The sequence below is a fragment of the Pongo abelii genome, chromosome 4 (genome assembly GCF_028885655.2).
Source record: "Pongo abelii isolate AG06213 chromosome 4, NHGRI_mPonAbe1-v2.0_pri, whole genome shotgun sequence".
NCBI classification, from domain to species: Eukaryota; Metazoa; Chordata; class Mammalia; order Primates; family Hominidae; genus Pongo; species Pongo abelii.
In genome coordinates this window covers 166,073,332-166,087,672 of record NC_071989.2, presented here as the reverse complement: position 1 = coordinate 166,087,672, position 14,341 = coordinate 166,073,332, and the positions used below count along the sequence as shown (strand labels likewise).

The 14,341-nt window shown below is 44.0% G+C and overlaps 1 protein-coding gene across 5 annotated transcripts in view; it reads right to left on the bottom strand.

The window, feature by feature from the left end:
* Window positions 1-868: 868 nt before the first annotated feature.
* Window positions 869-14,341, bottom strand: part of CYFIP2 (cytoplasmic FMR1 interacting protein 2) — a 131,984-nt gene continuing 118,511 nt past the window's right edge. For 4 of the 5 annotated variants that reach the window (XM_024246705.3, XM_024246704.3, XM_063723899.1 and 1 more), the window contains 5 exons: window positions 11,479-11,551; window positions 10,782-10,876; window positions 4,707-4,945; window positions 3,469-3,616; window positions 869-1,271 (listed from right to left, as the gene is read on the bottom strand). In XM_024246705.3, coding sequence (XP_024102473.1) covers window positions 1,104-1,271; window positions 3,469-3,616; window positions 4,707-4,945; window positions 10,782-10,876; window positions 11,479-11,551 — 723 coding nt within the window. In that variant the 3' untranslated portion in view covers window positions 869-1,103. 5 annotated transcript variants of the gene reach the window in all.

Here is a 14,341-nt window from a genome sequence, read left to right as displayed (position 1 = left end):
AAGAATCTTTCAGCTTCTAAGACAATGAAGGTTCTGATTCCCTAAAAGAGGACTCTTCTTTGGGGGCAGGGGGTGTATCTTGGTATTAAAAGCTCATTGACAATTACTATCCCTCCTCCTCACCTCTGTGTTTCCAAGACATTTTGGGCCTCTGTGGAAATAATCCCTTAATATTTTCTTTCTTGTGGAAATGTTCCTTGATAAGCAATTCTGTGCCAAGAAGTTGTCCCTAATTTGGTCACTGGCTAATGCTGTAGGCAGTGCTATGACTGATTTGTTCAAAGCTGCTTCCCCTATGTGGCCCAATGCTAACCCTTTCCCAAAGGAATAATGGAACCATCTCACCATCAAGCAGCTGAGATGGCCTGAAAGCATCCTGTTTGGACTGTGACATTTCTGGTTGTGTTCATACATACTGCTTCCCTACAGCAGGCCTGATCAGTCTCCTACCCCACCTGCATAGAGTGTGATACAGCTGTGAATGCTTTTTGGACCTCTCTCTAGGACTTCCCTGAGAGAGAGGAGTTAGAATGGGGCTTTGGGAAGCCTATGTGGTAGAATCCCTGGTACCCAGAGTGGGAGAAGATGCCACCCCGGGCACTGTAGGGAGGGAACCAGGAGAGATGAAGTAGTAAGCTGAGGCATGCCCTTCTGGCCAGGCTGGCATCTCTGGGCATGGCCACATCTGTTCACAGTCTGAGACTTGAGTCCTGGGGTCACACATGGGCACTGGGTAGGAGGTGTCCATCTTGGGAGGAGGTCTTGGGAAGCAACCACAGATAGGTAGGACGATGGGATGGAGAAAGGGTGAAACTAGGAGTTCTTAATATAGTTGAGGGGGGGAGAAAAGAAAAAGCACACACTGCCCTTTACTTTTTTTTTTTTTTTTTTTTTTTCATTTATGCTATGGAGAAACCAGCATGGAGATGTTATGGGAGAGCATGCACAGGCCCCGCCCTAGGGAGTGGTGATGTGTTTGGGGAGGTGCTTGTTTCCAGGTCCATCCCACACGTTGTCCAGTTGGATCCTGTGGCAGGCTGGCTGTGGCTTTCTCTCTCCTGCTTCTCTTCCTCCTCCAGATAAGGGTCTGCAGGATCTTTTGCTTAGCAAGTGGTGGCCAAGGATTGGTGGATGGGCGGCTGGAAGCAGCGCACATGCTCCACAGTGGAACTGTCTGTCTCAACGGACTTCATGTACTTGTTCAGGATAGCAAAAACCTCATTGTTCAAGATCTGGTACTTCCTGATCCGGTCGGCCATCTTCTTCAGGGGCTACAGAAGGAAGGGGATGTTCAAGTTAGGGCAGGACAAAGTGGGGGTGGAAAGAGGGAGTAACAGGAGAAGTCAGTGAGGTCCAGGGTCCCCTGCATCAGTGATCATGTCACTTTCTTAAAGTCCTTTTATGGAATCCCCTGGATCTGGCAATCAAGTGTTAACTGGACCATAAAAACCCTCTCCACGTTTTAAAACGATCTACAGAGCTACAATAATCAACAACAGTGTGGCACTGGCATAAAGGTAGACATACAGATGATTAAAACAGAATAGAGAGCCCAGAAATACACTATTACACATATGATCAAATGATTTTCAAAAAGGGTGCCAAGACTGTTCAATGGGGGAAACAGCCTTTTCAACAAAAGGTACTGGGAAAAATGGATACCCACATGAAAAATAACACTGGATGCTTACCTTATACCATATACAAAAAAATTAACTCAGAATGGATCAGAGACCTAACCATGAGATTAAACTGAAATTCTTAAAAGAGAACATAGGGGAAAAATTTTCATGATACTGGATTTGGCAAAAATATCTTGGGATATGACATCAAAAGCAAAGGCAAAAAGTTGCACTACATCAAAATGGAAAACTTTCGTGCATCAAAGGGACACCATCAGAATGAAAAGGCAACCGATAAGATAGAAAATAATCACAAACTATATCTGATAAGTAATATCTAGAATATGTAAAGAACTTCAACTCAACAAAAATGACTCAATTAAAAAAATGGACAAAGGACTTGAATAGACATTTTTGCAAAGAAGACATACAAATGGCCAATAACACATGAATATAGCACTCAGCAGTGACAGTCATTAGGGAAATTCAAATCAAAACCACAACAAGATAACTTTTTCACCCCTCAGGATGACTATTATTAAAGAATAAGTGCTAATGAGGATGTGGAGAAATTGGAACTCTTGTGTACTCCTGGTGGGAATGTAAAATTGTGCAGCCACTATGGAAAACAGAATGGAAGTTTCTAAAAAAATTAAACACAGAATTACCATACGATCCAGCAATTCCACTTCCAGGTATATACTCAAAAGAATGGAAAGCAGAATTTGTACACCCATGTTTCATGGTAGCCAAAATTAACCATTTTCAAAAATACCCAAAAGGTGACAGCAACCTGAGTGGACAAACACAACATGGTCTCTATACACAATGGAATATTATACAGCCATAAAAAGGATGGAAATTTGGACACACACTACAACATGGATGAACCTTGAGGACATCCTAACTAAAGTAAGCCAGACACGAAAAGACAAATACTGTATGATTCTACTTATAGGAGGTACCTAGAGTAGTCAAATGCATAGAGAAAGTAGAATGATGGTTACCAGGAGCTGGGGAGAAAATGGAGTTATTTTTTTAACGGGCCCAGAGTTTCAGTTGGGGAAGATGAAAAATCTCTGGAGGTGGATGTTGGGAATGGTTGTACAACACTTAAGTGTACTTCATGCCACTGAATCATATACTGAAAATTACAATTGAAACTATTTTATGTGTATTTTTTAAAAAAGCCCTTTGTGAGGTGGCTCCTACCTCTCTCTCCTCTCACTGGGTCCCTGAGACCCACCCTTCGATCTGCCTTCCTGCCTCAGTGCCTCTGCTGTCACCGTTGCTGTCTGGAGCATCCTCCCCACCCCATACCACCTTTGCTGCTTGGTTCTTTGCTGCGGGCCATTCTGGACTCAGCCCAGACATAGCCTCCCTCTCCTGGGAAACTTTCTCTGCCCTCAGCCTGGCTTAAGGGTCCTTCTCTCCGAAACTTTCTCTGCCCTCAGCCTGGCTTAAGGGTCCTTCTCTCCCTTTCCACGGCAGCCCGGCTCACCCCACGCCAGTACCTATCCCATCCAGGTGCCCCGCACAACTCAGCTATTTGGTGAATATTTGTACAGGTGAGAAACTGGCATCAGCAGAGTCTGATTGGGACAGGGAAGATGCACTCCCGGTCTGAAGCCCAGCCCTGCCCTTCGGGGTGAACTGACACATGGCAGGAGGTGATGAGTGGGTGACTCACGGCTTCCTCTAAGCAGGTCCCTGGTCTATAGTATCTTTGTACTTGCCGTGTGGGGAGCTGGCCTTCACAAGCAGCTCCTCCTCCTTTGCTTTTCTGGTAAAAGCCTGGTTGTCAGCCCAGCCCCACCTCCCAGGCCTCAGCCACCAGCCTGCTTACCACATTCTTAATGATTTCATCCTTCCCGTCCTGCCTCTGCACTTTTAGCAGGTGGTAACAGAAGTCGAACAGGTCGAAGCGACGCTGCTGGCCCAGCAGGACGATGATGGAGCAACCAGCCCAGTTCAAGCCATCGCCGAAACACTGCCTGGGAGCAGGGGGAGGAAGCAGCTGGAGTGAGAGGTGGGGGAGGAGAGCAGGGAGGGAGGGAGCCTCATCTTGGGCCAGGAGTACAGCTACTAAGCAGGCCTGTCTTTGGGCCAAGTCTCTTAACCTATAAAATGGGTACAAAGGAAGCTGTGAAGGGTGGGTTCATTAGTTGTAGGGATGGTAGTTATGTCGTAAGTCCTTCTGGCCACAAATTACATTTGCATCACTAATGTAAAAAAAAAAATCAGCTCTGAAGAAGCTCTGAATTTGCAAGGAAAAACCCACCCAGCTGTTGAGATGTATGTGGCTGATTACTCCGTGCAGGTCAAAGGAGAATCTGTCTTGACTCTCTAAAGGAGCTGAAAGAACACCCAGCAGGTGAGGGGCCATTTCAAACCAGGAGGCCAACTGGCCAGAAGCAGGCTGAAAGGGAAGGGACAGGCCATGGTGGGCAGATGCTGCTGGGGTTGAGGCTGAGTCCTTTTGGTTCTGACAAAGCTCCAACTCTCAAGAGACCTGGCCCCCAACTCTCAAGAGACCTAGGCAATTTGGATGGCAGTACGGTCATCCTTCGGCTGTCTCTTTTGTCCTCGAGCAGCAGCCCCAACTCGGGCAGGTGTCCCCAGTTCCCCATCACTGTACTGGAAGCCTGCAGGCCAGCGCTGCTCTGAAACAGCTTCAACAACACCACTTTCTCCGGGAAGCCTCCTCTCCCCACCACGCCCGTTTCCTAGAGCTCTCGGCTGCTGGAGGAGAGGCCTTGTCTGTCTCTCCACTCTGTCCTCGACATGTAGCTGGGTGAGGGCAGAAAGAACTAGCTCTGCTGTCTGCTCTAAGGACTCCTAAAGGCTCCTCATTTTCCAGTAGTACAGTGTAGTGGGGGTGAGGCAGGCAGTGAGGGTCTTACTATCAAACCCTTACTGGGCTCTTTCTTGCCCATGCAGTCAGCTCAACACACTCAACAAAGTAGTTGTTGGCCAACCACCCCTACCCCCTGCCCACGTTTCTGGCTGAACTCTGGCAGCCCCATGATTTGCAGGAGTACAGGCAGGTTAGGGGTAACCCTTCCTTTTCTGGGGGGTACTCACTCAGCTGTGAACTCGTTGGTTCCCACAGGGATGCAGTAGACGAACTGCATGGCGCTCCACAGCCGGTGGAACTCCACACACTCATCGACGTGCATGACGCCATTGGTGGGCGGTGGGCCCCGCCAGATGGGGTCCTGCAGGTAGCTCCGAATGCGGGTCAGGATGACCTCGAACATGGACAGGCCACAGCATAGCCGCTCCTTGGTCAGGAGGTCACCCTCGCGAGCGATGGCGATTTGCTGGAAACAGAAGGGCACATACGCCTTCTATCCACATTTCAGAGCCCATCTGCCACCTCCCACCAGAGATTCCCAAACTCTGTAGCTGGCTGCACCTGGAATTCATTCACCAGAACTGGTCTTGTTCAGAGCAGGGCACAAAATTGATGATCCTGAATGCAACAGCAGGGAAGTTTCATGGTAAGTCTTACTGGTGTTAAGTGAAATCCAGGCACCATCAGTAGCGGATCAATTTTTTAAATTATGATTTACCCACATAATGAATTCTAGATAGCCATTGAATAAGACTGACATGATACTACTAGTAGTACTACTGCTTCTACTGTAATTACTACTAGCTTCTGCTTTCTGAGTGTGGGTAATAAAGCAGGCCCTGTTCTAAGCACTTGATAGGTATTGAGTCCATTCCATCCCATGAGGTAGATGCCATTACTGTCCCCATTTTACAGACGAAGAAACTAAGGTTCAGAGAGGCAGCCAGTGAGTGTTAAAGCTCACACTTGACCCAGTAGTCTAGATCTATTGGTTAAGTTGTAAAGTAAATAGAACAAATTGCAGAAATGAATGTATACTACAATTCTACTTAAAAACATTGACAATGTACAATCGCACAGATGAAAGTATGTGTGATGTGTGTATGTAAAGCATATTTTAGAAGGACTAACATCAGTTGTGGGAACAGATGGGCTTGGAGAAGTGAGTGGGATTGTCACTCTTGACTTTAAATACTTCGGTACAGTTGAATGTGCTACAATGAGCATATGTTACTTTTAAAACTTGCCCATGATTTCAGATAATTATTTCTTCTAGAAGTGCTTCTTTGACAGTTACAAATGACCTCTATTAATAATGTAAACTGGCTTTTCATCTGGGTTCTGGCTACTGCATATCTAATAAGCAGCTGGCTAGACAGACTAGATGTCAAAACACATTACTACACATGTTATGAGTCAAAACATGCAGGGGTAGAGGTCCTGAAAGCTATCTGCAAAGTAAGGTAAATGTTAAAATCTGAGGTTAAAGTAAGGTCTCCACATCTGTGAACACAGCTAAAAAAGGCAGGCTTCTCACACTGAGAGATCCACAGGAGGGGACTTATGGGATCAGCTCCCCAGTGGGAGGTTTCACCAAGAAGCCATTTTACAGGGTGGCTGGGAGGCACCTACCTGACGTCCCCGGAAGCTCACTCCCTGGAGGCCCCCAGAAAGAGGGTGACCTTTAAGTGAATCCATGAAGGGAAGGAAATCAGGAGACACCAATGCAGGAGTCTGTTATAAATGTGGACCATGAGTGTAGTTGTCATGACAACTACGAACTGAAAGAAATCTAGGAAAAAGATGAATTGGAGAAGTAGTTTGCCAATGTGTGTTTTAAACACGAAGGAGAGGGAACCCTGATTCCCGGTGACTCATCCTGATTTCATTGGCAGGAACAACTTGGGAGCAGAGGGGGAACTGCTCAGATTGCCACAGTTAGCTAGAAATATCTCTTGTGTTTAAAAAAAAAAAAAAAAAAAAATCCTGAGCCTGCGTTTGAGTCTGTTTGTATTCTCTTTATTTGTTCTTACTCTGTTCTATTTGGCCCCAGAAAGGGCTCCCCATTTCAGAAAGAGAATGTCTGGTACAGGGAAGACGTTCAGTAAATAAAAGACCCCAATTTGTTCTCAAGCCATGAATACTTTGCAAATTAATGCAAAGTTCTGGTTTACTAATTAATCTACTGTGCATTTGGTTAATTTGAATTAGTCCTCAGGGTCAGACAGTCCTGCAAGGAGGAATAGAAAAACTGGCAACTGAGGTTATAAATCTGCAGACAGACTTTGAACTCTGGTGCCCCCACCCACTACAACCAATGAAAAGGGCCTTAACTGACACAGGAGCTTTCTCCCTTTCCTTTGAAAAGTGGTTGTCCTTTCCTGGTGGCCTAGTGGTTAGGAAAAAAGAAAAAAAAGTTCTAAGAAAATAAAAATATTTCATAAACCTCATTACCCAGAGATAAGCATTCTTAAAATGTGTATGATTTGTTTAGGTATGTGAATGTATACATGTATATTTAACAATTAGAGTCATATTACTATGTTGCTTTTTTTCTGAATATATCAGTAACTTCAACTTATTTCCTTCAATATTTTGAAGGAATGGCTATATTTAATGGCCATTGATATAATTCATTTAGTCATATATACTTGGTTATCTTAAATTGTTTACAAACTCACAATTATGAACAATTTTAAAGACACCATCCTATTTTTTTTTTTTTTTTTAAATCTTCGAGACAGAGTCTCACTCTGCTGTCCAGGCCAGAGTGCAGTGGTGCAATCTCAGCTCACTGCAACCTACACCTCCCAGGTTCAAGCCATTCTCCTGCCTCAGCCTCCTGAGTATCTGGGATCACAGGTGTGGGCCACCACGCCCGACTAATTTTTGTATTTTTAGTAGAGATGGGGTTTCACCATGTTGGCCAGGCTGGTCTTGAACTCCTGACCTCACGTGATCCACCCACCTCGGCCTTCCAAAGTGCTGGGATTCCAGGTGTGAGCCACCGTGCCCAGCCCACCATCCTTATACATAACATCATGTGAGCTACCGCTGAGCATTTTGTTAGGATGAATACTTAGTAACTGAAGGGTCAATGAGTATAAATGTTTTAAAAGGCATCTGCTACACAGTGGCAAACTATTCTCAGGGAAAGTTGATCCGTGTGCATCTACCTGTGTGAAGCCTGTTCCTTTTGTACCCTCATGAATACTCCTGTATCCCAGCCTGGGCAACATAGTGACACCTCAACTCTATAAAAATAAAAAAAAAATTATCCAGGTATGGTGTTGTGCGTCTGTCATCCCAGCTTCTCGGGAGGCTGAGGCAGGAAGATTGCTTGAGCCTGGGAGGCTGAGGCTGCAGTGAGCTGTGATCGCACCACTGCACTCCAGTTTGGGTGACAGGCAAAGACCTTGTCTCAATAATAATAATAAAATTATTCCATTCAGAAATAGTCTTCATCAACTTGAGATGAAAAATTTTAAAAATTTTACCTCATTCTTTGAATGCGCATTTCATTGATTACTGGTAAGGCCAGATACTTTTGTGTGTGTGTTAACATTGTATTTTTTTATGTTGTGAGTTTTCTTTCATGTCTTGTCTTTTGGTATGTCTATCATTTTCTCTTTGCTTTGAAAATGTGCTTTATAGATCGCTTCCTGCAAATACCCTCAATTTTTAGTTTGGTGTTATGTAGGGAGGGGAGTGTTTAACATAGCTTTTATCCATTTCTTTTCTATTCCCCTCGGTGGGGAGTATTTCTCTTTCTGCCCTTCTTATTTGAGTTTAACAAGCGGATAGAGTAAACATTTGTGAAGCTGTGCCGAAATCATCAATATTCCTTCTCTATAACTTTGAGAAGGAATATGTAACAATATTCCTTCTCAAAAAACTCAATGTTTTTTGAATTCTTATGCTTCTATTATTTGCTCATGATAACAAGAAAGGCAGGTAAAGCAGCTATGATCCCATTACATAGATGGTAAAATAAAGATTGAGAAAAATGGCTTGCACTAGATAATTAGGGGTGGAGAAGGGACAAGGATCCCTGTCTTTTAACCTTCCCCAGCCCCAAGTTTTTCTTCCATGATAGTGTGGGGCAACAAACCAGGTCACTTCAATTTGTCTCAAACAAATGCAAAGAATGCAATACTGCTCAAGCTTCCCAGCTTTAAATATGTTGCAGACTTCCTCTGTCACCTCCTAAATATCTTATGAGTACCCTGTGCCCAAACCTTCTCAGAAGTTAATATTTTGTTAACTTTTCTTTGGTTCATGGAATGACTAAGTTTTGGACTATTTCTTGAGGAATGGGAGACTTATAAAACTAGCATTTCCTGTCTCACAGAATGTCTAGGCTTTTATTTGTTAAACACTAGGCATTTGACAGACTGAGATTTCTATCAGTCCCAAGGAAATGGTGTTCACCAGAACAGGGAAGGAATTCACAGTCCTCTAAGTGGAAACACATGCCAGACTTCGGAGTGAGAGGCAGGATGCCTGCAGGATGACAGCAGCAGTGGAGCAGACACATTCAGATGTCACTCACTGGGTTTTCTCCCTAAAAGGAAATCACTGGAGAGGATCTCCTCTGTTTAGCCTCTGCAGGCCAAAAAAGAAAATGTGTGTGCTCTACAGTATCTGAGTTCTCTCTGTGGTGAGTCAAAGAACCCAACCACCATTAGCTGCTTTTTTTTTTTTTTTTTTTTTTTTGGGAGACGGAGTCTTGCTCTGTTGCCCAGGCTGGAGTGCAGTGGCATGATCTCAGCTCACTGCAACCTCCACCTCTTGGTTTCAAGCAATTCTCTTGCCTCAGGCTCCTAAGTAGCTGGGATTACAAGTGCCTGCCACCACGTCTGGCTAATTTTTATGTTTTTGGTAGAGTTGGGGTTTCACCATGTTGACCAGGCTGGTCTTGACCTCCTGACCTGAGGTGATCCGCCTGCCTCGGCCTTCCAAAGTGCTGGGATTACAGGCATGAGCCACCGCGCCTGGCCCCACCATTAGCTTTTAATCACTGTTTTCAGAAGGAGGTTGGTGGCATGCGGGGGCCGGGCTGGGTGGCTTCCTCAGCATGACGTCTGTGCAGATGAGGCTGCGCGTCGTGCTCCAAAAATACTTACCATGTTTTGCCAGAAGAGAGGCCACCTTCTGCCCTCTGCTGAGGATTTGAGTCCTTTTGCCCTTGGTGAGAACACCAAAGAGGACTGCCGGAATGCAAGTTCAAAAGCAGATTTCAATCCTAAATCTCTTAAACAGTCAGCATTGGCTTGTCTCACTAGAATACCCTGTTTCTCTTCTTCCTGAATTCTTCCCCTGCCTGCCCCCAAAATGTGAAGCTTGCTGAAATCAACTTGAAAGGAGACAGCACATGCCTTTTGTTTCTCCGCTCTCCCCCTGTTTCTCTTCCTTCCTGCTCCCTGCATAATCTGAATTATCTGAAGGCAGGGGTCCTGTCTTACTCATCTTGATGTTCATCATGACTAGTACTGGTTTTTAACAATTACAGAATAACATATAAGCTCATTCACCTTTGTTAGAACACTACAGAAAAGGCTGATGTCTTCTTTCTCTCCCACTCTATTCTATCTCATCTCTCTTCAGAGGTTGCCACCATGATAAACTAGGTAGACATCATTCCAGACATTTTCAGAAGAGTTTTATATGGTTTTGCTGTGTGCATTTAAAAAAAGCCATCATCCTGCGTGAACTGTAGTGCAACTTGCTTCATCCAATCAACTGTGCCTATGATCTATCCACACTGATGCATCAAGATCTAATTTTCCCTTTTCACTATGTATTAAGTACATACATGATACGCAATAACCTGGCATTTTATTTAATCAATGCTTTACTATTAGATGTTTGGGTTGTTTCTAGTTTTTGCTTTAACAAACAATGTTACATAAGCATCTAGTGTTCCGTTAAGTGTTTCTTTAGCAAAAATATCCAGAAGTGAACTGCTGGCTCACAGAGTATGTGGAGTTTTAATTTTCAGAGGCAAAGTAACAGATTCTTGATATCTAGCAGGGACACAGTAGATACTTGTTTAAATAAGCAGACGACTTGTTGGCAGGATACATGATACATGGTACAGAAGAAACACTCAGGCCTGAGAGTCAGCAAATCTCATTCCAGAACTGCTGTTGCTATTAATATTAACCAGTTTTTGGGTATTGGACATTCTCTTCCCTTCTCTGAGCCTCAGTTTTCTGACCTGTACAAATGAGGGGGGTTTGGTCAAATGCTCTCAAGTTCCTGTCAGTGATCAGAGCCCATTCATTATATAAGATTGGTACCTGAGGCGTCCCCAGCCGCTCGATCAGAGGGACCAGGTGGAGCGGGGCATACTTGGCTTCCAGACGTTTCATCCGGACCTCCAGGCGCTCCCCCTCTGCAAAAGGAGTCGCAGAGCAGAAAATGAGACTCAGGGCACACGGGGCAACTGGGGAAGGAAAAACTCTCAAAGGACCTGATGATGTATCTGCATTCCAAAAATGGGATGGAGTGTGTGGAACTGCTCTCCTTTGTTCTGGAAAGTGTGAGTAGTTTTTACAAGAAAAAATGTTCTATGATTTGTCCAACAATGGAATCATCTGCCTTCTAGAATATCTCTAGTATAGTGGTTTAATATATTAATATATATATTTAAATTCCAAGTCTAAATATCACTATACTAGAGATATGTTAGAAGGAACAAGGGACAGGGCCTGGAGTGTCATTTCTATAATCTTATAAGGAATTTGTTGAAGAATTAGAATGAATGACAGAATCAAAGATAATAGGCCTCAGAGTCTGTCTGGTTGGTCACGAGGTCAGCAGGCTCAATGCAGGTGGCTAGGTCCATCTTTCAATTCGTGATTCTGTGGCTATTCAATAGTTGTCCAAAGCTTTAACCTTCCCGCTTGCTGACTAGATCTGAGTTGACTGCGATTAGGAAGTGAGAATAAGGTTCAAACGCTGGTTGGCTATTCAGCTGCTGTAGTGGTTTCTTACCTTTGATGTAGACTCTAGGCAAGATGTTTTGGAAGGGTGCAGCATGGAGCAAATCGCAGACCTCCTCCTGAGACTGCAGAGATGGGGGTAAAGAAAGAGAAAGCAATTTTCATTTTAAACCAGGAAGATTTTTCATTCCTAAAAACCTGAGCACTTGAGTTAGCTAGACCTGGGTTCAAATCCTGGCTCTTCTACTCACTGTGACCTTGGGCAAGTTACTTAGCTTCTCTGAGTCTCTTTATCTATCTGCAAAATGAGGATGAGAACAGTACCTATTTTAATGGGTTGTGAGGATTAAACGAGAAAATGCATAACCTTGTGGAATAGTCACAGGTACATAATGAGAGCTCAATACATTTTTACTATAATCTTATCAGGAATTTGTTGAATTAGGATGGATTACACAGAATCAAACATATGATGGGCCTCAGTCTGTGTCTGTTTGGTTGTGAGGTCTGTAGGCTGAAGGCAGGTGGTTAGGTCAGTCTTCCAGTCTACAAATCTAGGACTCTGTGTAAAGGCTTATGTCTGATTGGTTTTCTCCACACCAGACGTTAACTAGCAAGAAAAGAGGGACGAGAACCCAGGCCAGATTGGTTTCAATGGTTACTTGTTATGTGTAAAGATAAACTTAAAAGCAAACATACAATGGTTGGAGGGGAAGCTTGTAGGGCAAGACGGGAGATAGGGTCTCATGGGCTTACTGTCCTGGGACATGTTCACAATCCCTGTATTTCAGAACAAAGGGGAGGGAAGGAGTCTGGAGAAGCTATCTTCTGCTGGGGTTTGCTTTCTCTCCAACTGTGGGCATTTGGATTAGGTAGGATCCAGGCTCCATTTCAAACTCTGACACTTTGGGATTCTAAGTATCTGAGAAAATCAAGATTGCAGGTGTCCTTGCCTTCCTCTACCCCAGGCATGGATGGAACACTGCCAATCCAGGACTCTGAAAGGCCAGCTGTTCAAGAGGGGAACCCCAACTCCTGTTTAACTGCAGATCAGTCCTAGAAATGAGGCTACCAGAGGAAGGACACTCTGCAGTCCCTTCACAGGAGCCTGAACTGACTGTCATTCTCAGTTTCTTATCCAGAGGGGAAACTTTCCCCTCATCCTTTTTTTTTTTTCGTGAAATGGAGTCTCACTCTGTTGCCTAGGCTGGAGTGCAGTGGTACGATCTCAGCTCACTGCAGCCTCTGCCTCTTGTATTCAAGCGATTACTCCTGCTTCAGCCTCCTGAGTAGCTGGGACTACAGGTGCTTGCCATCATGCCTGGCTAATTTTTTTTTTTTTTTACCTGCAATATGATAGCACTTTTTTACATCTAAAAACATGTACAATAATGATATGTATTGTTCAGTGACACAGATGTATGAAGGAAAGTAAGAAATTCGTGGGAGTGAGAACTACCAAATCCAGAGTAGTGGTTATGTCTCAGTGGAAAGGGAGGACAAGGTAGTTATGTGCTGGAAAAACACAATTTTTATTCTATTTACAGTGTTTTCTTTCTTAAGCTGGTGGTTGGATATATAGGTCCGTATTATTTCACTCTGTTTATCATTTTCTATGTTTGAACCTGGCTAATTTTTGTATTTTTAGTAGAGACGGGGTTTTGACGTGTTGGCCAGGCTGGTCTTGAACTCCTGACCTCAGGTGATCTGCCTGCCTTGGCCTACCCAAGTGCTGGGATTACAGGTGTGAGCCACTGCGCACGGCCCTTTCCTCCTTTCTTAAGTGAGGTGTTTGTTTCTTTCCTTTCTAGTAAGTCCCATAACCTGGCCTTCGTTGCTATGTCTAAGCTCAGATCCTTTGATTCATCATATAACCTGAAAACTTTGCTTACTGATCATTCAGGCTAATCTTTCATATTCACATGGTAATTACATTGGACGATTTTTGAATGATGAATCAGCCTTGCATACCTGAAATAAACCCACTTGATTATATTATCCTTTTGATGTATTGCTCGATTTTATTTGCTAACATTTTGTTGAGGATTTTTGCTCTGTATTCATGAGGGATACTGATTTGTAGTTTTATTTTCAAATGCCTTAGGTTTTGGTATTAGGGTAATGTTGACCTCAAAAGATGGGGAGAGTTCCCCTTGTTTGTATTTTCTGGAGACAAAACCACCTTTCCAAAATTATAACAGGGGACATTATGACAGTGAAAGAAATCAGACCTAATGAACCTCATTTTGCTTCTAACCTGGAAGCTGTTCTTGTTCATTCCTGGGCATAGGCCAAACTAACTTGGGGAATGAATTCAGTTCATGGTTTGTCTCTGAAACAAAATTGATCATAGCCCTTTCCTGAAAAGACCCCTTTCTTGCCTGAGGACCAGTCCGCCTTTGCAGGACTAACAAATTAGCTACAAGATTAGAAATTACAGTTTAGGGGTCATGCAGCCTCTGGCTCCAAGAGTCTGAACCTCCCCAGTTGCCCCTGGTGATAACATCATTATTGTAAAACCCAAGATCAGTGCTTGAGACATTCTGCAGACCCTGCACTCCAGTGGATCAGCTGACACCATCCAGACTGGTAATCTGGCTCAAGGAGTTCTGCCATCTTACCCAGGAACAGAAAACAGCAAGAGAAACTCACTTCGACCCTCTATGATTCCACCTCCAACCTGACCAATCAGCACTCCACACTTCCTAAACTCCTACCTGTCAAATTATCTTTAAAAACTCTGATTCCCAAATGCTCGAGGAGACTGATTTGAGTAATAATGAAACTCCAGTCTCCTGCAGGGCCGACTTTGCATGCATTACTCTTTGTCCCTTGCAATTCCTCTGTCTGGATAAATGGGCTCTGTCTGGGTAGTGGGCAAGCTGAACTCGCTGGGTGGTTACAGAGGACACCAT